This window comes from Fukomys damarensis, unplaced genomic scaffold (assembly GCF_012274545.1).
Source record: "Fukomys damarensis isolate Sample0158 unplaced genomic scaffold, DMR_v1.0_HiC HiC_scaffold_29, whole genome shotgun sequence".
Taxonomy (NCBI): domain Eukaryota; kingdom Metazoa; phylum Chordata; class Mammalia; order Rodentia; family Bathyergidae; genus Fukomys; species Fukomys damarensis.
The window spans coordinates 24,635,699-24,660,282 of NW_022900941.1; the positions used below are offsets into that span (position 1 = coordinate 24,635,699).

General features: G+C 32.9%; 1 protein-coding gene across 2 annotated transcripts in view; it reads left to right on the plus strand.

The window, feature by feature from the left end:
- The window catches only part of Kynu (kynureninase), a 108,901-nt gene that overhangs the window by 60,963 nt on the left and 23,354 nt on the right, over window positions 1-24,584 (plus strand). For both annotated transcript variants that reach the window (XM_010620945.3, XM_010620946.3), the window contains 2 exons: window positions 1,664-1,762; window positions 2,635-2,708. In XM_010620945.3, the coding sequence (XP_010619247.1) occupies window positions 1,664-1,762; window positions 2,635-2,708 (173 nt within the window). The remainder of the gene's footprint in view (window positions 1-1,663; window positions 1,763-2,634; window positions 2,709-24,584) is intronic.

Genomic DNA, 24,584 nt, shown 5'->3' on the forward strand with positions numbered 1-24,584 from the left:
AAAATTGGCAAAGTTCTCAGTCCTATGTAAAGATCAGTGCTATTTATTTTTAAATTCATATTCACGTAAACATTTGTCTTCATGTGGAAGGTGCCAGGGACCCCTGCAGTTAGGTTCCAGTAGCCACTTGCCCAGCCTTCTTTGGGCATAACCAATATTACAGTCCTTTGCAGGAGGAATCACTAGGTAAGAGTTTAATGCTTTGTGAAGCTTAAGTGGTTTTGACCCTAAGCAATTAAATTACAAAGTTCCAACCTGAGTACAATTTGGATAATAATATATTCATTATTTCAGTTTTCCGCTTTGGAATTTAATGAAAACAGAGGCCGTTTTATTTTCTAAGAGAGAATGAATTTTACTAGGAAGACACACAAAACACTTGAAAGTGTACAACAAGTAAATCTCTAACAATAGTGTCAGACCCTAAGAATATATAGGGAGTGCCTGAAGTGAAGATGTAGGGAGAATATTATGTATTCTAAATTAACTTCAATATACTCTCAAAGACATCTGGATTTTTATACCTGCCTTTGCAGTCTTTTTTTTCCCCATTTGGAAACCATATGAAAATGAAAAGAGTTCATGCAAATATATGCTTGAAAAAGTCAGAATAATTTTAATAGTCTTTCCAGTTAATTGTGGATATATTTGGGTATTGCACCATCATTTGATGAGTGAGCATTTCTTAAGAGTTGTGATATGGAATTTAAAATTAAATCACTAAAATTTCTCTATTAAATTAAAATTCATTGATTGATCTTGCAGTTCAAACACATTTCAAACAGATCTTTTATCAGTGCATGATATGTAATATCAAGCATTTGTCATTTGGAACCCTTTGGTTCATAGAATTATGTACATTTTCCAAAAATCAACATATTTGAATATAAAGTATTTTAAATTAGTTATTACTACTAATGCTCATGAGCGATATCTCCTTTAATGGAAAACAGACCCAATCATAGAAGTAGATACAAGTTTTCAAAAATTTCTATTTGTTTTGGAAACTAATTTTTAATTATTGAGGACAAGTACTACCAGTTGATTTCCTTGAAATAATACTTTGTCTGTTTTTAGAAGAATATCTGTCAAAAACCTAAGTATGAATTTCAGCTGTTTATCAGTTTCTCTTTACTAGTTCTCCACAAGCTTAAAGTGGCTAGTTCAGTTTGAAACACAGGTGTTTTAATTTGGGTCTACTTTATTTCAGAAAGTGGTCAAATGTATGACATGTGTTTCCCACATGAAATGTTAAAATATGAGAAATAAGATGATTTTCTTTACTAAAAATTATTGATCCTTTTCAAAACTTTAACAAGGAGATTCACAAGTGAACACTGCCCACCCCTGACTGTCTTGGGGAAAAAGCAATGACTCCTAATGCAGTTTAGGGTCACAGATTAGTTTCCTACAAAGCTGCCAGCAATTTTACCAATTCCTGCTTTTGCACTATCAGTACAAATGTCAACCTAATGAAGAATGGGAACGATGTCTTCTTATTACAAAATTACTCCATCTGCCAGGCTTTTAAAAAGATTTGGGAATTAGGGGTCATGTATTGTAACTTTATAGTACAGAAGTTTGGCAAGGAACTTTTAAAGATATTTGTACTTACTACTTCTAATCACTAAGTGAATTCAAAACTTGTTATGCTCTTCCCTAGGGATGTTTCGTTGGCTTTGATCTAGCACATGCAGTCGGAAATGTTGAACTTCACTTACATGACTGGGGAGTTGATTTTGCCTGCTGGTGTTCCTACAAGGTAAGAATGAGCTAATATATTTACTTCCTTTTATTTCACATTGGCACTAATCTGATGGAAATAATGGATCTGCGGGCCAATTTTAAGGATTTGAGTGACTCTATTTCAGCCATTATTGTATTATTTAAATTTTTAGTTAACAGTAAAATCGTAGAGAGTATAATATGATAAATGAATTACAGTATTTATATTGTGATGGAGAAGTTCTTTCTTCAGTTCTAGGCTGTTATGAAAAATTTAGAAGGTTCTGGAAAAAATGTCTCATGCTTAGAACTTAATTCACATTGATAAAGATCCTCAGGCTGTTGGTCGGTAGATTCTGAAATGTGTAACCACAGTTCTTAGGAAACTAAATTGGTATTGGTGTTTGAAGACAATTTAATTGATAAGCATCGTGAAAGTAAACCCAGTAATAATGTATATGTTTTAACATGCATTTAAAATTATTTCTAATTTTTATGACAAATAATTTAAATTTATGAATTTTGAATTTAATTAGACCTCAGTGAAACTGCTACTTACTAGATGGGGCAAAATTTGACCAAAACAATTATAACCTTGGATTTGTCAGCCTAGTAATACTACTTTTCACTTCTTTTTTTTTATTTTATTGAGTTTATTGGTACATTTTAGGATTACAGTACAATTACATTCATTATTGGGATCTTGTACCTTTACATGACAGGTCTTGGTTCCCATTTTTTCACTTCTTTTTAAAGAAAATGATGGATGATCCTGTTTTATTAAACAAATTTAAATAGTTACATGTTTTGAACTGATAATTAGTTGTTTTAATTTTAAAAAGTCAAATAATTATTATTTTTGTCATATGTTCAGATAAACTCATTTAATTTAATTTACTTTCAATTCAGTACTTAAATTCAGGGGCAGGAGGTCTTGGTGGTGCCTTTGTACATGAAAAACATGCCTATACAGTTAAGCCTGCGTGAGTACCATTTTCAGATTCTTCTTTGGTGATGAACAAATCAATATGCATGCAAAATATGTTAAATTTACACAAGTTTCTTAAAGTGTTATCCAATAGGCTCTGGATTGGATTATAATTCTTCTACTCCTCTATTAAGAATGATATGCTTTATAAGAAATAATTGCTTTCTGAAGAGTTCAAATGGTTGAACAAGAAATTCAATCAAAAAATGGAAGCTTCAATGGTAAAAATGAGCCACTGCAATCATGTGTAGCAAATGGTTTAATGCAAAAGGCCACTTGATTTTTTTTCAAAAATTAGACTTCAGAAGATTTGAGATTCCTTGCCTGATGGATAAATCAAAGACAACCAGAGCTGTGCCTAATAGAGCCTTAAATGTGGCATGCTATTATTAAAATTACACCTACATTTACAGCTATAAATATTACATGATTGCTTGTAGGAAATACCTTCTGCCCTAAAAGACTTTATAATCCATGAAACCTGAAGAAGCTGAACACTGAATAACAGACTGACTACATAAAAAGTAACACTTTTCTATTTTAGATAACTTTCTTCCACTTTGAGAGCAAGTACAAATGCAAATGTAATAGATCAACACATTTGTACATTTTTACTTTGCCGGTAAACTCACCAATGTTCCTTTCATTTTCATCTGGTGTGGAGAAAAAGAAATCATATTCTAGAAAAAAAAAACTTTTATAGTTGTATTGCAATGTGTGTGATGATGTGACTGTGTAGACTTCCAATAGATACTATAATAATGTTGATTAGTTTTCTGTGTCCTCTCCGTCACTGACTGAGTGGTATAATCTCCACAGGAATTGAAGCTGTACTAATAATAAATCTTGGAGCACCTCACATTTTTGAGGTTCTGACATAAATCCTAGGAACTGGAGTGATTTGTAGAGTTGATTTAATCATATCTAAATTTTCTTCAAGATTTTAATATAAAAGAGCACATTTTCCTTAGGTCCTTGGTCAGGCTAACATCTCCCTTGAATATACTGTAGTTAGGACGTTAGATTTCACTCTATGTGCCAATTATTCTGAGAAGCATATAAAGCCGGTATTATGAGAATACTATGCATATGTTGAAAGTATGCTTTTTTTATTTTTAACCAATGTATTTGATAACATTATTCTTCATTTATTTAAAATGCGATAGAGGATCTAATGTATTGAGTCAACTCCAAGGGCTAGCTAGTGATGTTGGCGTGAATGCTACAGATTCTAGAGAAGGGTGATTTTGGGAGATAAGTTTTGAAGTTACAGCAGGTGCATTGCACTTAAGATTTTTCTCCCCATGGAAGAGGAAAAGGAGACGTAAGACAGCTGGAGTGTGCGTGAGCTTCATGTTGTGGAATCCCCAAATCTAGCCAATGTTTAATATATATTAAGAAAGATTTTAAACCTAAAATATACCAATAAACTTAATGAAAAAAAGGGAAGAAAGATCTAGGCAGACCATGTTCATGTTCCAGCATGGTCTCGTGCTGGTTTGAAATCTCAAGAATATTTCCTATCTCTTAATATTCTATCCTTTTATAGAAAGAATATCAACATCTATAACAAAACAAATTTTTGATAATAGAATGAGATTATGCCTATGTCCACTTAAGTACTTCGTGATCAATACATGGGAAGCTGCAGAAATACATAACCAATGCCAACATGGTGGTGCAACCCTGTAATTCCATCACTCTGAGAGACAAAGGCAGGAGGATCACAAGTTCAAAGCCACCCTGAGCAGATAAAAAAAGGTCTGAGATTGCTTTGGATTCAATACCTAGGACCTAATATGCATACAAAAATACATACATACATATATAAATTGTAAAAGTTTAATAAATAAATGAAAATGATGGGTTTCTTTTGTAAAATGTATTGAAGTATTCTTTAATAAGTATTGTTTGATAATTATTTAATATTTAGACCTAAGTATTTTGTTGACTCACTGTGAATTTGCATGTTAACATTTAGACATTCACCTAATAGAGATCATTTCTGTCAAGAAGGAAGAATAATTCCAAGGTTATGCTGACCTTATGGGACAGTTTTTGTTTATAACCAAGTTTATTTCATTAGACCTTTGACCAACTAATAGTATAAATCGCCATTCCTTGAATTTTCTCTTCTTCTGGCCTTACTCTTTACTGGCTTCAATTAATCAGTGAGTTTCCTAAGATCTTTCTTGTATGTTCATTATGTCTTTGCATGAGAGCCTTACTTTTAAAATTCTTTGAAAATATATATGTTATTGTCCATTGCATTTTCACTACTCAGCTTTAGAAATCATTATTGACCGATGAAGGCTGCTGTACAGGAACCCTGGGGTGTTTCATTTGCATGCATTTGTTTTCTCATATTCTTAAGGCTGGTTTTGATGTCGTGCTGGACTGAACAGTTCCACTGCTGTCACTTTGTATATTGTGTTACCTCTTCAGTGCCAGGTCTCCTGTATTGAATTTAACTTGTGTTGGATAATTTTGGAGATCCTTCCCTAGGAATGATATGTACCAGATTTGTATGAGGTAAAGATAAGCTATTTTCACACAATATGCATATTGTCACAGATAGAAAAATAAATCCTTTCTCCAAACTTTACATGTACTTCAAAATGGTTTTACTTTTTTCTAGATCTATAAATCAAGCATCACTTTCAGGAAGAGTATTATCATTAGCAAAAAAAAACAGCTTAAACAGCAAAAATACTACATTGAATAAAGCTAACTTTATACATATTATAATAATATTCCATGAATAAAATTACTTTGAATATAAGGGGAAGAAATTTTTCTGGTGAATAATTTTTGCAATGTGGAGATCATATATAATTTAACTTCAAATGTTCCAGCATGAATACTTTTGACAAATATAAACTTTTATTTCAGCTACTAGGTCTCTCAGATCAGCTGGTTAAGCATGTAGTCAATTTTCCATCACCCTTTAAACACTTTGAAACTTTCTTAGAATAGTGGAGTGGACTTTTTGTTAAACTATTCAGTATGTATAGGGAAGACTTTTTGTTAAACTGTTCAGTGTTGTAGTTTAGAACTATAAGGAGAATATCAAAGATAAGGGAATAAATGTAACTGCTGATCGAGTACTTAGGGACGCTTCTTGATTATTTAAAGCAGGGTGACATCTAGTGGCTAACCATCTTTGAAATGAATATCATACAAATAATTTCTTTTCTGAATCATATAAACTTTAACAAATATTTTAAACTATATTAACTCAAATTTACTTTTATTTGTGATCATTTTACTACATATTTATAGCGCAGTAATATTGCAGTTAAAGACTTTCAGGAGAAGGGAGAATAGTATAAAGTTGGGACTGAAGGTGACAAAAATCCAGGTATTGGTCATAGAGAAAACTCAGAGGCTCCTCAGGGCTGGGGCAGGAGAGACCCTGTGGGACTGGGTGGCCTACTTAGTGCACAGTAGGTCCCAGGCTTGAAGTTTAATATCAACTATATAATTTTGAAATAGTTTTTGATGGTGATTCCATTAGCAAGTGATGAATTACATTTGTAACAAGAAATTTCACACCTCCCTTTTCTCTTTAAATAGGCACATTGGCTATTGTTCAAACTGATGACCTAAGATTTTTTCCAAGAGCCCTGCCCATAAAGAGAATAAGAAAAATTACAGGCCAGAGTCAATCTGCCGCTTTAAACATCAGGACTCAAGCTTCTGTTTTCAACTCCAATTTAACCTTTTTCTAGTCCATCATCACCTTCTCTCATTGAAATGTCATGCTATAAACCTAGTTTGTAGTTAAAAATTGTGGGAAATGAGAACTGGTTATGAATAAATGACTTCTCAGAAGTTCTGCACCACTTCAGGGAAGACTTCAGCTCAGTCCACAGCGTTAATTATGGCCACGGCGTTCAAAGGAAATTACTTTTAATTCTACAAATTTGACAGTCAGAAACACATATTTAAGAGAAGTGCTTTAATGAACTAGAATTTGTTTTAACTTCACAAATGCTGACCTTTCTTTTCTGTATTTTGAGTGCGATATTTTAAAGGATTCAAAGTATCTATATCCAGTTAAAAGCTTCTTTTCCAAGTTCACATAGGCTGCGATTTGGTATACAGTACTGCCTTTATCCTTCTGTTGTTGTTTTGTTTTTCCTCCTTTTTAACATAGAGACTCTGCTATGGAAACACAAGTAGGTCATATAAGCTGTAAAGATTATTTACTTTACTCATTAAAATCATACACACTAGAAAACTGCTATTCTTCACTTTCAATACTAGAATAACAAACCTCCAAATCCCATGCTATATTAGGTTTCCTGAAATACTCATTTTTTTTCTTTGGTGTTCTTTGAGTTTTTTTGAGTGGCCAACAAAGAGACCTAATGAAAATTTTGATGAAAATGCTCTAATTTTAAGGCATGCCAACACACATTCACACTCAGCAAGAGTTGTTTGATTGGAAATTTTAAATAGAAAAGAAGCATTTTTCAGGCTTTATCAAGGGCATGAGTCATCTTTATTGTTACCAGTAATTACAGGCTAAAGGAATCAGCTGAAGAGGCTTGCTGACTTCAGTGCAGGGTTAAGGCAAATTTCTGAACTCAGAAATGCAGGCTCCTATTTGGTAACTAAAAACATACAGATTAAACAATTCTCAGGAAAATAAAAGAATAAAATATATATCAAGAATCTTTGGATAAAAAAGAATCTTTGGATGAAAAGTTTAAAAATTATAAGCTTAAGCCTAATTGTGCTTTAAAGTTATCTGGGGAGATCATTTCATGCTATTATGTTCTGGAGAGTACTCTGAGTTGGTACATTTCAGCTCCATGTGTTTCCATTTTCATGGATGCCATATATTTTTAATTTTTATATTATAACATATTTGTGATGCCTGATAACTGTTTTCATTGTGGATATTTGTACATATAGATGACCAGTGTTAATTCTTTTATTTCCCTCCCTGCATCTCTTGGTCTCCTTCCCATCTGCAAAAATCTGTTTTCCCATTTCCTTTTATCTACTTTTTTTCCTCTTTATTTATACCTTGAGTTTGTCATATAAGAGAAACCATATCATATATGAGCTCATGTGTCTCATTTATTTTGCCTATCATTGTGGTTTCCAGATTTTTTCTATTTTCTTGCAAATGACTCAAATTACCCTTATTTATAGCAGAGTAGTACTTCATTTTGCATAAGTAACACATTTCTTTATCCAATAATTTTTGATAGTTATATAGGTTGCTTCTATAATTTAGATATTGTGAGTTGTACTGCTATAAACATGGGTATGCATCATGTAATTGATGTCTTTATCTCTTTGGGGAAGTTATGTAGTAGAGTAATAACTGGTTCAAATGGAATTTCTACTTTTAGTTTTTTGGGAAATCTCCTGCCCAAAATTTATCAATAATTTAATATTTCTTTAGATGTTTAGTTATCTCTTCTGACTATTTATACATTTTTGTTTAGTATCACGATAAGGCTTCCTTGTGTAAAGTCTAAGGGAACAAGGGATAAAGGAGGCAGTGAGTGGCCCATTGCTTGACAAGATTCCCGATGCTTTCACGTAGGATAGACTAATATGAACTCCATTTCTTACTGAGCATTTTTGCAGAATACTCAATTAGTCTATGGCTAAGCTTCCAGTATAAGCAGGCTTCCAGAAGCATCTGATCTACTAATTTCGCCTGATTTAGGAGTTGCATGTTCAGTCCTAACACAGATGACGTCTCAGTTCCAACTGAGACTGTCCTCTTTGTCTTTACCATGAGCCTCCTACTCTCTGAGCTTCTGTGATATTGTGTTCTCTTTCTTCTGCTCCATTGGTGGTAATTACTCTTCTGTATTTTACAAGATTTCCTCTTTCACCTTTCCATTACTTCTCTCAAAGCCTTAGGCCTTGTTCCTCTTGACCCAGAATATTTTAGCCACAATATACACTTGTATAAGACACTAATCTCTATTTTGAACTTTATTAACTTGTTCAATTTATAGTTTTTATTTATGTCTAATTGTAAATTTCAAGGGTTTCTCATCATCCAAACATTATTCCATTCTCTAAATAAAAAGAGTAATGTAGAAGAAGATTGTCTTAGTTAGAAAAATTCACTAATGAACTACCCTTTATAAAATTAGTTCTTATCTAACCACCCTTTCCCAGTTAGTACCATGAATTTCTCTAGTCTTAGTTTTTTCCTGATTCCAGAATAGTGTAAATATCATATAATACAATGAAAACTGTTTTGTACAGTAAAAATTTTTCAAGACAGGTTTTCACAATATAAGTGAAGTTGGAAAACTGCTGAATCACAAAATTATGGACAGTGAGAATAGAGCTATTAGCAGGTGAAGTAAAGGAAATTTGAAAAGGTACTTGAGAAGCAAATGACTTGAATATCAATGATTTGAGGGAAATGATGAATGACTCAAAAATCTTTCTAAAATTATTATCTTGAAGGTCATAATAAAAAAGTAAAATGGACTATGAAAGAGATCATATTTTATTCTGATATTTAATCAAAATGCATGCCACAAGTGAACACTGGACTTACAAATTAATTGCATGTGTTTCAAATCTAATGTTTACATTACTTGTATGGAGTTGGTAGCTGTACTTACACATGCTAATCCTTTTTATGTCCCTTATCTCTTTCCTCTCTTCCTCCTCCCTCTGTCTCTTGATCCGCTCCCATTTAAGAATGATCTGTCTCCCTACTTCTATTATTCATCTTTTATTTTGCTCCTTATTTTTACTCTGGGTTTCTCATATAAGAGAAATGGCATAATATTTAAGCTTATGTTTCTGATCTATTTTACTTAATATTATGGTCTCAAGGTACGTCTATTTTCCTACAGATAACACAAAACAGGAGAGCCTTGGGGAAAAAGGAAATTTTCTGCACTGTGTTTGGAAATGTAAGCTAGTACAACCACTGTGAAAACTGGTATGGACAGTTCCTCAACAAACTAAAAGTAGACATTCCATGACTCAGCTATCCCCTCGTAGGTATCACGTGGAAAGTGTTAACAGCATCATATCACAGACATACACTCATACCTGTGTTTGTAGGTGCACTTTTCATAATAACTAGATCATGAAAGCAATGCATGCATCCATCAATGAATGAATGGATAAATAAAATGTGTTATTTATATGCCATGGAGTATTACTATGTCATAAAGAAAGACTTGGATCACATATAGGAAAATGTATTGTTTTTAAGAATCAGGATATCACAATTTAATCTAAATTTTATCAAATTATGCAATAAAATAAGTAAATTTTATATTTTGAAATTCCTTGTTGTAGTTTTTCCCTCTTTCACTTTCAAACTTGATTTATTTTAAGAGAACGTTTCCAATATATTGCATTTGTCATCACATAATGAGGACTTCGAATATGTCTGTTACATACATAAGTGTGTACATGTGTTTGTATTTGTATCTCAAAAATTAAGTACAATAAAACCCACATTTCATTTTACTCAGACACATGTATCTTTCTAAATAGCTTGCTGCTTTATCATGAACAAGGGATGATCCTGAATTGATAGGAAAGACAAAAAAAATATTATCTGCAAGCATTTTTGTGCAGAAACTTTTCTGTAAACATGAAGCTGTCCTGATGGAAATTAACATGAAAGAAATATTTAGAGAAATATCATTTAAATGTACAAAAAGGTGATATAAATGACAGAAAGTGCAAAATTAGGAGATGTGTCCTAGGGCAAACTTTAATTAGTTGGACCCTTATCTTTCACCATGCACTAAATTAAAATCCAAGTGGATTAAAGAGCTAAATATTAAAACAGAAACACTAAACTTACTGGAAGATAAATTAGGCAGAACTCTGGAAGACATTGTCATAGGAAAAGATTTTATGAACAAATCCTCAGTAGCACGGGAACTAGCAGAAAGAATCAACGACTGGGATCTCATCTTATTAAAAAGCTTCTGTACTGCAAAATAAACCATCAACAGAACTAAGAGACAACCTATGATGTGGGAAAAAATAATTTTACCAGCTGCTACTCAGAAAAAGGACTATTATCTAGAATATATAAAGAACTCAAAACAGCCCCCTGAAATATAAAGACCTGATTCAAAAATGGGCATCTGAAATGAACAGACACTTCTAAAACACAGAAATAAAAACAGCAAGTAAATATATGAAAAAAATGTTCCACATCACTGATCGTTTGAGAGACGCAGATGAAAACAACACTGAGATTCCGCCTCACCCCACAAAGAATGGCTGCTATCAAGAAATCACACAATAACAAATGTTGGTGGGGTTGTGGGGAGAAAGGAACCCTTCTCCATTGTTGGTGGGAGTTCAGACTGGTGCAACCACTATGGAAATAAATATGGAGTTACCTCAGAGAGCTGGGACTAGAGGTTCCATTTGACCCAGCCATCCCTCTGTGCGGTATCTTTCCAAAAGAATGAAAAGAATCGTATCACAGTGATATATGCGCACCCATGTTTACAGCGGTATAGTTTGTAATAGCTAAAGCTTGGAAACAGCCCATTTGCCCATCAGATGGAGAGTGAATAAAGAAAATGTGGTTTTTCTATAAAGTAGAATACTATTCAGCCATGAAGAATGAGAAATTAGACTCATTCATAGGAAAATGGATACATATTGAGGACATACTCCTAAGTGAAATAAATAAGTCACACATATGTAAATACTGAATAGTTTCTCTGGTGTAAACAAACTGTAACAGCATATAAGATCCTAATGAGATGACTGACATTGTGAAATGGGAAGAAAAGGTCTAAAGGTGTAGGGAAGGTGGGATGGGTAGGGGAAAGGGAATAAGGGAAAAGAAAAAATGTGAGAAAATGAAAAGATGGAAATAAAGTGATTGTAAATGGGGAGGGAGGAGGGGTGAAGGGAGGGCAGGGACAAGGGGAAAAAATGAGAACCAAGACCTGTCATGTAGAGGTACAAGATCCCGACAATGAATGTAACTGTACAATATCCCTAAAATGTACCAATAAACTCAATTTAAGAAAATAATAATTAGTGATTGAGCAAATTCTCAAAATAATTTTCCCAGGGGAACTGTGGAGGCATAAGTGAATAACTCAGAGCTGCCTAGGAACAGCTTAAACTAGGCAGAAGGAAACAAAGATACAGATCTTCTGTAAAATAGAACGCAGTGTTAACCAAGTGAATGAATTTACTCTCTGTTACTTTGAATGTGGAAGTTGCTGCCTATAAGAGAGATTCACTTCATAAATTTCATGAATTTAAGAAGGTGTAAAAAAAGAAAGAATTACTTAAATGGCCTTTCTTTTAAAGGTATGTGTCAAGTGATCTTTTCTTTTTTATTCTCTTCACTAGAATTTTTATGGAACCTGAGTTATTGACTTAACATTTTAAAGCCTACCTCATTATCATAAAATTGCCCTTTATCCCTATTCTACCATATTTTAGAAACCATAAACAGTGGTAAAACCAGGATTGCTTCGAGTTCTCCATTACAGAGCCACCCTTGTAAGGAGAGTTAAACCTATCTTCCTCAGAGTTAGCCCTCTCAGTGTCCATCCAAGAGAGCTAAAAGTAGACAAATCACTTGAAAAAAACTTATCTATGGATCTACAAAATATAATCCACACATATTATCATTTGGAAACTATTTTAGATAAATAATTGTTAAAGAGTTCCTGATTTTCTTGGCTTAACAATTCTTTCTATGTGATATTCCCCTGATAATTTTCCCATGTAGTGAATTTAAACCATGGTCATAAAAGCACCTTATTAGTTTTGAGGTGTGATCACAGTTAAAAATAAATTTAACAAATAATATTTTTTTCAACTCTGAAAATTATCTGAACTCTTAAAGCCAAAATAGTAATTATCTGTATTAAAAGATAACGCCATTCTTTTCCACAAATAACCACTCTCAGATAATAATGACAAAATCATTAATTTGGAAACACCAAAGTCCTTTGAAACCTCCAAATTTATTTTCTGTTCTAAAACTGCGGTCTATTGTTTCTAAAGATATATGAAGTCAATAACCTTTCAGACATGAAAAGTAAAGCTTGTCAAACAGCTTCAGCTCTTATTTTAATTACTTTATTTTGTCCCAACACGGAGCTTTGAAATCTATAGAGTTTTCTGTTTTTTTTTTTTTTTTTTTTTTTTTTTTTACAGTTAACTATGGGGAGCTAATACTAAATCTTTATATATTCTTATTTTTGCATGTTTTAGTATGTAAAAAATACATGTGTTTATCTGATTCTTTAGCATTGTCAAACGGGCCGGGGTGAAAGTGCATTGCAGTGATAGGATACATACGCTGGTTGTCTGAGAAGCATGGGGAATGTTTACCTATTTTAACTCTTCCAAAGGAGGGACATTGACAAGGAATGAATTATCCTTTGGTCTCTCATTCCCACCGTTGGCCTATGGCCTGACTTTAGTACCCATATCATATCCTGCTCCCATCAACTTTAGTCAGATTTTCACAAGACTTGGTATTGGCCATGGTATTGTGGGCAGAAAAAGAAAATATGGAATTCTCCTTAAATTAGGTGGGCCTGTGATACTACTAAGACCTGATCTTAGCGTATCCAATATTAATGAAAAACTGTATATAAATTAAAATCTTGTTTCTAACTTCAGTGAGTGCAGGGACATTATCCTATTAATGTTTCTTTGATAATCCATTGCTGAAAAAAAATTTTAAAAACTTTTGTGCTGAATAAATGATTCTTTACTCTCAGCATAAGAGACAAACCATATTATAGCATATGGAAATAGTTTTACTTTGCAAATTATTCTGAAGGGAGTGTGATTTGCAAAATACTGACAAATTAAATATGCATTTCCATATGTTTCTATGAAGACCAAATATATATATGAAAATTTGCTACACACAATTTAAATTCTTCATGAGTTTTTAATAAATATTGATGAACAAAAGTCAAGTAGCTCTTTCTAAAGCCCCAGATAGAGACGTCATTCTGTTCTTGTGCTTGGAACATCAATATTATAAACTAGTATTTTAGGATAATAAACTACTTCAAGAAAATATATTCAGGAAATTTATGAAGATTTTTTGTCAATATTTTCACATCAAAATCTTTACTTAATTATTATGAGACTAAAATATTATTGTAAAACTTCAGAAAATAATTTTCCTTAACTAAAATTTATGATTCCAGGAAGGGCTTTTCTATGACTATGCTAATCATGCTGATAGCTCACTGGACATATTTGAAGAAGTGTCCCGCAGAGTGAGATCTGAAGAAGCAATGGGTTCCCAGAGACAAGTGTTCCACTCACATTTACAGATGAGAAGGAAGCTGCGTGAACTTCATTCCACCTTCTCAAACTACTTTCTAGAGTAGAATTAGATCGCCTGACTTAGAAGAAAGAGTAACAATTATGACTAGATGACTATTTTTATAAAGAAGAAATTAATAGATATTTTCATTACTAAAAGTGGGTTGACATTAAATACTCTACTAACTTATTGCCATGTCTTATCAAGCCTTGTGTTAGGCACGCTCTAGGGCCACTTGCTGGTGTCAAGGGATCAACATTGATTAAAATAAATTATTTTGTCAGTGTGTAAGTTAGTTTTTCTGTGTTAGTGAGATCTATGTATCCGCTTTTGTCACCTAATGATTTTTTTTTTTACTTTTCCTACTGATGTGCTGATTAAAAACTGCTCAAATTTAGTCATTTGTTGCTCTTTCTCTCATTTCTCTTTCTTATTTTGTTATTTTTGGCCTACTATTTTAGTTTATCTCACTCCTTTCTCTGATCGTTACTCCTGTATACACTGGTTCTACCTTCTCTATGTGTTTCCGAACTGTTATTTCTGAACCCCAGCGCTTTCTTGAGCTGCATCTGAAATCTATCCCAGACCCCTTCTCATTCCTTTCGGTAGTTTGCCAATATTAATAACTTGTTATGCAAACATATCCAACAACTTGATCTGGAGTGTTATGGACCTATTACAGCCATGCCTGAATCCTACCGTACTGACCTTACTTCCCAGGAGTAGAATTTTAATAAACTCAAATCTATAGTTTCTTGATTTGGTCATTTGCATTGGATTGATTGGCTATAAATGACTGTCAGTAGAACTGGAACACTTTTTGAACAGTGTTGGTGAACCTACATCATGTGTATTTGTTTTTAAGGAAAAAACAAAACAAAACATTAATGAATGCATATTTTTTTCCCTAAACTAAAACTTCAGTGTTCAGGTTTAATTGCAGTGTTGGCATTTTGTGATAAATAAGTTGGTTTGGGATTGCAGTTTGGGCACTTGTCTCTAAAAGTTTCACCATCACTGGTTTAAAGTAATCATAAATGAAGAACTAACCTATAGATTTCCATGAAAATATTGATATGTGTACTAAACATTACAGACAAATTCTCACTCAAAATTCTTTTCTATCAGGCACAAACAGATTACTGAGGTCCTTATATTCCAAGAAATACGTGTTGGTTTAATCATAGTCAGAGGAACAGGGGAACAGAAGAGTATTCATGTGGACAAGGTTATAAATTCAGGCCTCTTCATCTCTGTAGTTCTTGCATTGCTGGCTTGTTAGAAAAGTAAACAGTAAGGGATCTCTGGAATGCTTCTTCTAGCTCTTAAACTCTAATGCCAAAGGGGTTAAAATGAAGCATCAGATTAAGGTGAACTATTGCCAGTTAATACTCATAAACTAAAACAGACTTAATGCAAATTTGTATGTCACTGCCTGTACCTGTTCCCCATTTTTATAGTAGGTGATGCAATAAATCACAGTAAGTTCATATAACTCTGTACCAAACTTCACTATAACTCTCAGATGTTGGCTTTTCCCATATTCAGAAAAGTGCTTTCTATATATTTCTTTTATGTGGTTGTATTTTTTTAAATTGATATGATACTTATACATATTTATGGGGTGCAATGTGATTATTTGATGCACGAATACAGAGAAATTATGGAAACTAGTATCACCTTCACCTTAAAATTGTATTGCTTCTTTGTGGTGACACATTCAAAATTCCCTCTTAGATATTGTAAAATATATAATAAAGCCGGGTGTGGTGGCACACCCCTGTAATCCCAGCACTCGGGAGGCTGAGGCAGGAGGATCGCTGTGAGTTCGAGACCAGCCTGAGCTACACAGTGAGTTCCAGGTCAGTCTCAACTACATAGTGAGACCCTGTCTCAAAAAAATCAAAAAAAATTAAAAAATGAATAAAAATAAAAATAAAATATATGATACATTTATATTGATTATACCCATGCTACTGTTTTGTACAGTGCTCGAATCTGTTCCTCTTATCTAACTCTTTTGGATCCTCGTTATCTCCCTATAACTCCCATCACTTCGCTTTCCTAGACTCTTAGTCATCAGTATTCTACTCTCTTCTAGGAAGTCAACATTTTTAGTGTCTCCAAAAGGTTGTCTGTGTCTTGTTCATTTAATTTTTCATGATGTACTATAATTTCCATACATATTGTTTGCTTTAAGCTGAATGATATTTCTGTGTATCTGTACCACTCTCTTCCATTCATCCATTGATGGCCATTTTAGTTGGTTTCATATCTTGGCTATTAAAAATTGTAACACAATAACTGTGGGAGCAAAGGAATCTCTTCATATGTATACATTTTCAAAAATCAAGTTGCCAACGTTTTGACAACAAAAATTAAGAATATATTCAATTTACTAAACAACTGAATTTTAAATTCCTCTCTGTACAAAACAATCTTTGCAGAACTTTTGGCTCCATAAAACATGATTATTTGATGAGCAAAATAAGCAATGTATTTGAGGTTTAACTACCGAGGATTCTGGGATGACAGATATTTTAACTTATCCCCAACTGCTTTTACAGAGTTTATTTTAAGACTAAACAATTATATTATACCCTACATGTTCTGTGCTTTTGTAATGATGTAATAATTTGTCTGATTAAACACTTTTATTTTATTTATTTATTTATTGGTACCGGGGATTGAACTCGGGTACTTACGCTTGCAAGGTAGGCCACCAAACCGCTGAGCTAAATCCCCGGCCCCTTAAACACATTTTTTTAAAGCCATAAAAATTAAGATAATTAAGTTTAATTGTAAGATTTTACTTTAAGAGAGTGAAGGGGGTACAGAGCAAAAAGGAAGGAAGGAAGGGAGAGAAAGGAAAGAGAGGGAGAAAAAAGAAAGAAAGAGAGAGAGAGAGAGAGAGAAGAGAGAGAGAAAGAAAGAAAGAAAGAAAGAAAGAAAGAAAGAAAGAAAGAAAGAAAGAAAGAAAGAAAGAAAGAAAGGAAGAAAGAAAGAAAGAAAGAAATTCGTTGCTATGTTCACATTCCTAGTTACAGACTTAAGTTGCTAAGTGTGAGGCTGTAAGATGTCAAATTGAAGAAAATTATAAACAGTCTTTCATGAAAATATATGTTCTTAAACAAAATTGAGAAATGATTTTATTATATTTTGGGTTTTACTCCTCCAAAGATGAACTGGATATTGGAGATTTATTTTAACTTATGATAAAAAAAATCAGGATGATTGTTTCAATTAGTTTTAGTGAGGTTTGGGGTGAGGAAAAGGAAGCAGTTTGAAGGATTAGTTAAATTTAATCAGTGCATAAAATATTTAAAGATTCATACTGAAGTCTCTGCCAATAGTCTTGTTAAAGAGATCAATGAGACTTTGGATATTTCATTCCGTAACTCCTAGCATCCAAAATTATATTCAGTCTATCCCTTGTGGCTTTCTCTTACTGAAACTGATTATGCTTCAAAGATGCTTTTATAACAGTCACATTTTCCATTTGATAACATTTATTCAAAACTCCTTTTAGGTAATTTAGGATGTTCAAAGAACACGGGGATGTTAAGATCTTCACTTCTTATTATTCATTGGCTCTCTTCCAATATGTTGCTTCTCTCAAGATTCTGTTAATATCACTGTCCTAAGGAAATCAGCTCTCCCCTTGATTTTTAACTTTTGATGGGAAAAGATTAGAATTTCTAGTAGAATGAAATGTTTTCTTAATAGTTCTTGTTCAAATTCAATATTACAACTGATTTATGACCAGGTAATAATAGCTATTTATGAACTGATTTAATGTTTTTAATTTTACTTCATTAGTCTCATAATATCTTTTAGAAACCATGCCAAGATTTCATTTAGATTAAATTTCTCTTCTGTTTTGATTTTACCTTTCCTATATTCTAAGTGATATGCCATTTAGATGAATTTAACTTTCTCCTAGGTTCTATGTGACAAAATTTTAAGCTTGACTGTTTTTGAAACATTCATATGTTTTTTAAAAGATTTTAACAGTCCCCATTTGCAAAACTTTCCAAGTATAATACAGAATCAATGATGCTTATTCATCTTTAGTAAATGACAGGTCTAGGTTTATCCATTTTGAAGAAAGATAATTGCCTATACTAAAATCCTAAAGAAGAGGAAACGGTTAAAGGAACAGACATGTTGTTGCTGATGCTGTTGTCTTTAGGTAGAGGATGTACTGTCCCTAACTGAAAGAATTTGGCAGTTTTATCATTGTTTTCTCTCACACAGTTTAGCAGTTCACATAGTTCTTTCAGTTCAAAATTCTAAATACATTATTTAAGTAACCTGGGAAATATGACTTTTATAGAGCTATCGATCCACATTTTTAAAAACCTGACCTTTTGTATTTCTTGGGAATATCTTTATCCATATGGTTACTACCAACATGTGTGCTTCAACAATTAAAAGATATAGAAAAAGACTATTTTACCAAGGCACTAGGAGCTCAATATCCTCCTCTGCATAATGTGCATAATATTTCAGAAGATTATTTTTTTAAAAAAATGACTGCTTAAAACAATCTGTTTCATAACGAAAGCTCAATTGCTATTTGTTTTTCTAGTCCCCAAATTATTAAAATCTCTATAAAAATGAAATCAAGAAAAAAGAAACACATTCTGTAAGATATTCCACATTAAGCCTATTTGACTATTTTCATAAAAGCTTAGCTACATATTTGAGAAGTTATAATTTACCAAGGTTCAAGCTGTTTGCTCTCTGTCAATAGGAAGGTGATTTGGGAGTTGGATTTTATCTCTTCAACATTTTATTTTATGAGATACTATTCTCCTTTCTTTTCTTGTTTAACGTTTTACAAAACTTTTAGCTATCCTTGGCTCTTATGCAAAAAAATATATCATTGTTATTGTTAATGAAAATATTGAGTGCCAATAAACCTAAACTTAAAAGAAACCCCAAGAATTCTTTATTTCACAGTAGATTCTGAGGAAAAAAATACATTTTAATAAGATAAAATGTCATCTTCTGGTTTTAATACCCTACTTAAATGATTAAATTTCTTTTTATCAAGTGAACTGTACAGCAATTAATCTCAGAAAGCTACATTTTTTTCAGAATAACATTCAAATTTTCATTAAGATTGAAGACAGATACTACAAATGATTAAAATAATGAGGTGTTCCTAATAATACATTAGAATAAAGACACAGGGAAGAAAAACATCATACAAAAATGAGTGGGGCAAAAACTATTCATCACCAATGGTTCTAGAATATAAATTATTGCCTTGACTACTGAATTCAGTGACATTGCTGTCATATTTAATTATTAACATTTGTGGCATATAACATACAAAAATTTATTATCTTCCAGATCTGGAATATTCACATTCTGTTTACTACTAATTACTAGAGAATAACTTGTAATATAAATGGCCTCTGTATGGAGCTGTGAAGTTCTTTCTTCTGTTTGTGTTACTCCAGAATCTTCTTTTAATAAATCAATACTCATGAAGATAAAACCGAAATCTCATCTCATCTTGTGTCGGTGGTTCCATTTCTTTCAGCATTTCAATTATGTTCCATTCCTGATGTTTATGTCAGCAACCCTTTTGTTTAGGTATTATGAAATATCACACATTAGCTTCAAATCTGTTTGGCTTCTCTTAATTCTGTCCACCCCTTAAGTCCCCTTGTTTCTTGGATTGAGTCACAGGTGTGGCCCACAGTCAAGAAGGAGGATATTAAAAAAAGGTATGAAAAGCACCAAGCATAGATGGGGCAATTAAGAATCTTCCCACCACACTTTTGTTGAGTTTTTTCTGCATAATTAGCCACTACCACCAGCCACATTAATACACAATAGAGTGAACTCCATGCTCAGAGACAGTGTTTGGTTTAGCTTGCCCTGGCAGTTCTATCTCTCACGTATAGCAAAGTGTCTTTTTAACTATTTATTGGGAAAATAACTAGAGAAACAGAAATAGCATGATAATTCTCAAAAGAGATGAGTCATTTCATTAGGAATATAAACCATAAAGATAGAGCCCTGCATAACAAGTACCAACCCTCTATAACTTTAACATTATTAAACTATTTTGCTTAACCAAAAATCCATTGTGGGTTTCTGCTCTTCTGCTCAGCCTGTAGTGACTGAGAATCTGACTTCTACTTGCTCTCAGGCTTGTTCAGTTGCTCATTTGAAGCCCCTCCTTCAGCTTCCCTCAGTGTATGAACTCTGCTCCACAGCTCTTGTTTGGGGCCAGTGTTCCTGTTTATTTATTGAGCACAACGCTTTATTGGCTGTGTCACTCAAATTCTTTATGCCTTCACTTTTCTTAATTCTGCAATTGTGGGAAAGATACCTGCTTTGAATTGTCAATGTGCGAAGGTTACTTGAGAATACATGAAACGCTTGTGCCCATTTTCCAGCAGACCTGTCTTCAATTTTTGTTCTTTTTTCCTTTTTGCTGTGTGACCTTTACTCCATCACGCTTTTGAACAAGATTTCGTATTGGTTTGAGAACCCCCAATTTAATTAGCTATACCTTTCCTAAATGCTCCACGGGACTGCATGATTTCCAACCACACATAATAGACACACATGTTGTGGGTGTGAGCAAAGTGGTGGATAGTAAACAATTAGAACGTTCGGTGGAGCTGGCCCAGGATTCAAGTGCTTTCTTCATGTCTGAAGTCATTAGAGAGACAAATATATTATCTTTAGTAAATCAATTCAGCAGAGGCATAGCATCATCGAACAATGTAGAAGGCAACTTTGAAATTCTTCTTCTATATGGAATTTATTGTGTTTATGCTTTTAGAAACATAGGAATTGCTCTTAAAAACAAGTAAATAAAGTGTAAAAGTTAATATCTGGACCTAAATTAAGAAACCAGTTCTGAGATTTGTCTCTTTGAACACACTTTTCCTTTCCTGTGATTGTTTCTTTCGCATATGGATTATGAACATGTCATCATGCATTTTCAAGAACAAGTTATTTTTTGCTCCTGTATTATTATGTTGGAGCACTGTCTTTGATGCTTCTATTAGATATAACAAGTAACTATCATAACACACATCCTTGAATTGTTTTTCCAGCTTTAATTGAGTTTATTGGTACATTTCAGGGATACAGTACAGTAACATTCATTGTTGAGATCTTGACAAGGCTTGATTCTCATTTTTTCCCCTTACCTCTGCCCTCCCTTCACCCCCTCCTCCCCTCCCCATCTACAAACACTTTATTTCCATCTTTTCATTATCTCACATTTTTTTCTTTTCCCTTATTACCCTTCCCCTACCCATCCCACCTTCCCTACACCTTTAGCTCCTTTCTTCTCATTTCTAAATGACAGTAATCTTATTAGGATCTTATGTTTTACTGAAGATTATTCACACCAGGGAAACTATTTGGAATTTACATATGTGTGACTTATTTATTTCACTTAGGAGTACATCCTTGAATTTTTAATATCACTCTATAAACAAATGACAAATACACAGTTCTTTACTAAACATAAAATGAAGGAAAAGTTTGCTAAATAAGAAAAGATTGAAATTGTACTCCTAATATCTGAATGAAAATGAATGGAAAAATAAGTTGTGATGTGTATTGTATCACTCTGTCTCATGACCCCTGTTTGCCTTGGATTAAAAAAAAAATACAAGAGGTAAATTTTGAATCACTTTCCACGGAAGCAAGGGATCATACGAATTTTGTTACATAACTATAGAAGAAAAAATTCTGTTAAATTTTGATATCCTTCTTTTTCAAAAGATAAAACATAGAAGTAATGCCAGATTCAATGTTTGCACTCAAAATTGAACATTTCCTCCCAACTAAACGTATTTCATCTCTTTTACTTTTTTCTTAAAATACCTAAAAATTTGTCGTTCGGGCTATTAATCTAAAGAACAGTTAATTACAAAATATACTTTTCCCTCAAACCTCATTCTGTTGAAATATTTTAGCCAATTAACATTTAAAATAAAACGTGCTTTGAAACAGGAACACAAAAGTGAACATCCATATAAAGTAGTAAATTGGTTGCTCTCACTTGTAGGGTTACTGATTATTTCAATCAGAATGATGTACATTCTTCAGAGCTGAGGTAAGACCTTGAATTCACCTGTATTTAAATTATTTTTCTCATAAATTTTATCTTGCAATATGTTACACAAACACAGAAGTAGAAGACAATTAGGTTACTTCATAGTTGGGTTATAAAATTATTTCTTTGCCAGGCGTGGTGGCACACTCCTGAAATCCCAGCACTTGGGAGGCTGAGGCAGTAGGATCACTGTGAGTTCGAGACTAGCCTAGGCTACATAGTGAGTTCCAGGTCAGTCTCAACTTCATAGTGAGACCCTTTCTCAAAAACAAACAAAAAACAAAAAAAAGAAAGAAAGAAAAAAGGAAACTCTTACTTTGGTGTATACAATACAACTTAATTTCTGAATGAACATGGATTTTATAAATAATTACCAGAAAATTCTTAGGTTCTTTATTATGTCTATCTTTTAAATCAGTTCTTAATTATTCTCAAATATATATTAAGGTAAACTTGATCATCTTATAACGTTTGTGTCATATTTTTTCTCTTTACATAGCTGATATAATTCTATGAACTCTTTATACGTTATACTCGAGAATGTTTTGTCTTGTATTCTAACAATGCAAAAAAGAAAGAAAATAAAAATATCAATTATAACTTTACAGTTTGCTTCCAGTTTAAATTATATATTTAAAAAGTTAAATGAAAAGCATTTTTTAAAAAATGTTGAATAAATTCCAGATAATGCCTCTCCAGTACGTATCAACTGCCCTTCAAATGGTTGACATAATCGTCAATCATACAGTATGTATTAGTCGCCTTGGGAACATCACTCTTTGAAAGAACTTTGTATACTTTCAGCTCTGGCCTTAGCACAGGCTACTCTGACTGTCTGAAACTCTTCTTCCTCTTTTCTTAAGATATACACATTTTTGCTTAGCCTCTTCAAGGGACTTTTCCTGACCATTGTCAGCTGGCTCAGTTGTCCCATATTTTGCTTCAATGTCATCTGTTATCACATATCACACCACCCATATTACTCTTTTCTACAGACATTAAGAGACAGGCTCCCAAGCCTCATAAACTCACACTACAACTGGAGTAGAAAAAGAAAAGTACATAGGCAGTAATCTGTATGCACTAAACAATCTAATGACTTCTACTATACATGTTTCTCAGTGTCATGTCTGTTGTAATCATTTCCTACCCATACATACAACTCATTTTGTGTCTAATTTAACATTATGTAGTATTTGACTCATTAGATTTACCATAACTTACAAAGTCATCCTCCTAGTAAAGAATATGCTTTTTTAAATAGTGGATTCTTGCTAAAAAGATACAATGCCTACACCTATACATAATTTGTTTCATACTTCAATAAGTATGGCTCCAGGATAAATTCCTGGATATAAATCACAAAACTACTCATTGGTTCAATTTAAGAGAACATCAAATTGTACTCCCACAATAATTCTTAAGAATTATCCTTTACTTCACAGTCATACCAATAGAATTCATAATCAAACTGAGTTTTTGTCGCTTTGAGCGGGGAGCAATGATATCTGATGATAGTTTTAGTTTGCACTTTTATAATTAGTAAGTGTAGAGATTTTCTTTACAACTATTAAAACACATTTTTTGTTGTTGTTGTTGTTATTGTTGTTTTTTGTTTGGTATTGAGGTCGAACTCAGGGCCTTGCACTTGCAAGTCAGGCGGCGTAACTACTGAGCTAAATCCCTGGCCCTTAATACACACTTTTTAATTTATTTGTATTTTTCCCATTAGGCTTATTGGTGCATCTACAGCAAACAATGCAGTCACATTTGTCATGGGGCCCCGTACCTTTACATGATATTTCTTGGTTCCTATTTTTCCCCATAGCCCTGCTCTCCCTTCACCTCTTCACCCTTTCCTATGTACAAAGACTTTGTTTCATCTTTTTCCTTTTTTCATATTTTTTCTTCTCCCACTTTTTAAAATAAAGGACATATTTATATTCTATGGCTATTCTTATTTGATTATTTTTGCCTTGTTCATCTCTATGTGTTTTTAATTAAATTGCATTTAACTGATACATAAAAACAAAAATTAGAAATATGAATGAGCTTCTACGAGATGTTTTCATGTATGTATCTAGGCACAGTGTTGTCAGGTTAAATATAGCTATCTCCTCAAACATTTATTAATTTTTAATGGCAAAATTTTAAAAATGTTATCCTACCTTTGTGAGCTATGCAGTAGACAATCATCACTTAACAACCTACTGTTCCATAGTTCGTTAGAACTTAACTACTGTCAGACTTGAACCCAGTAACCCTTCAACATTTCTTCATCTCTCCCTTCTAAATCCTCTCCCCGTCTCTGATGACCACTATTTTACTCTTTTTTCCCTGAGAACACTTTTTTTTAATACATATATTCCACAAATGAGTGCAATCATGCAGTACTTGTCTCTCTGTACTTTGCTTATTTCATTTAATATAATAGTTTCCAGTATCTACCATGTTGTCCCAAATGACACTGT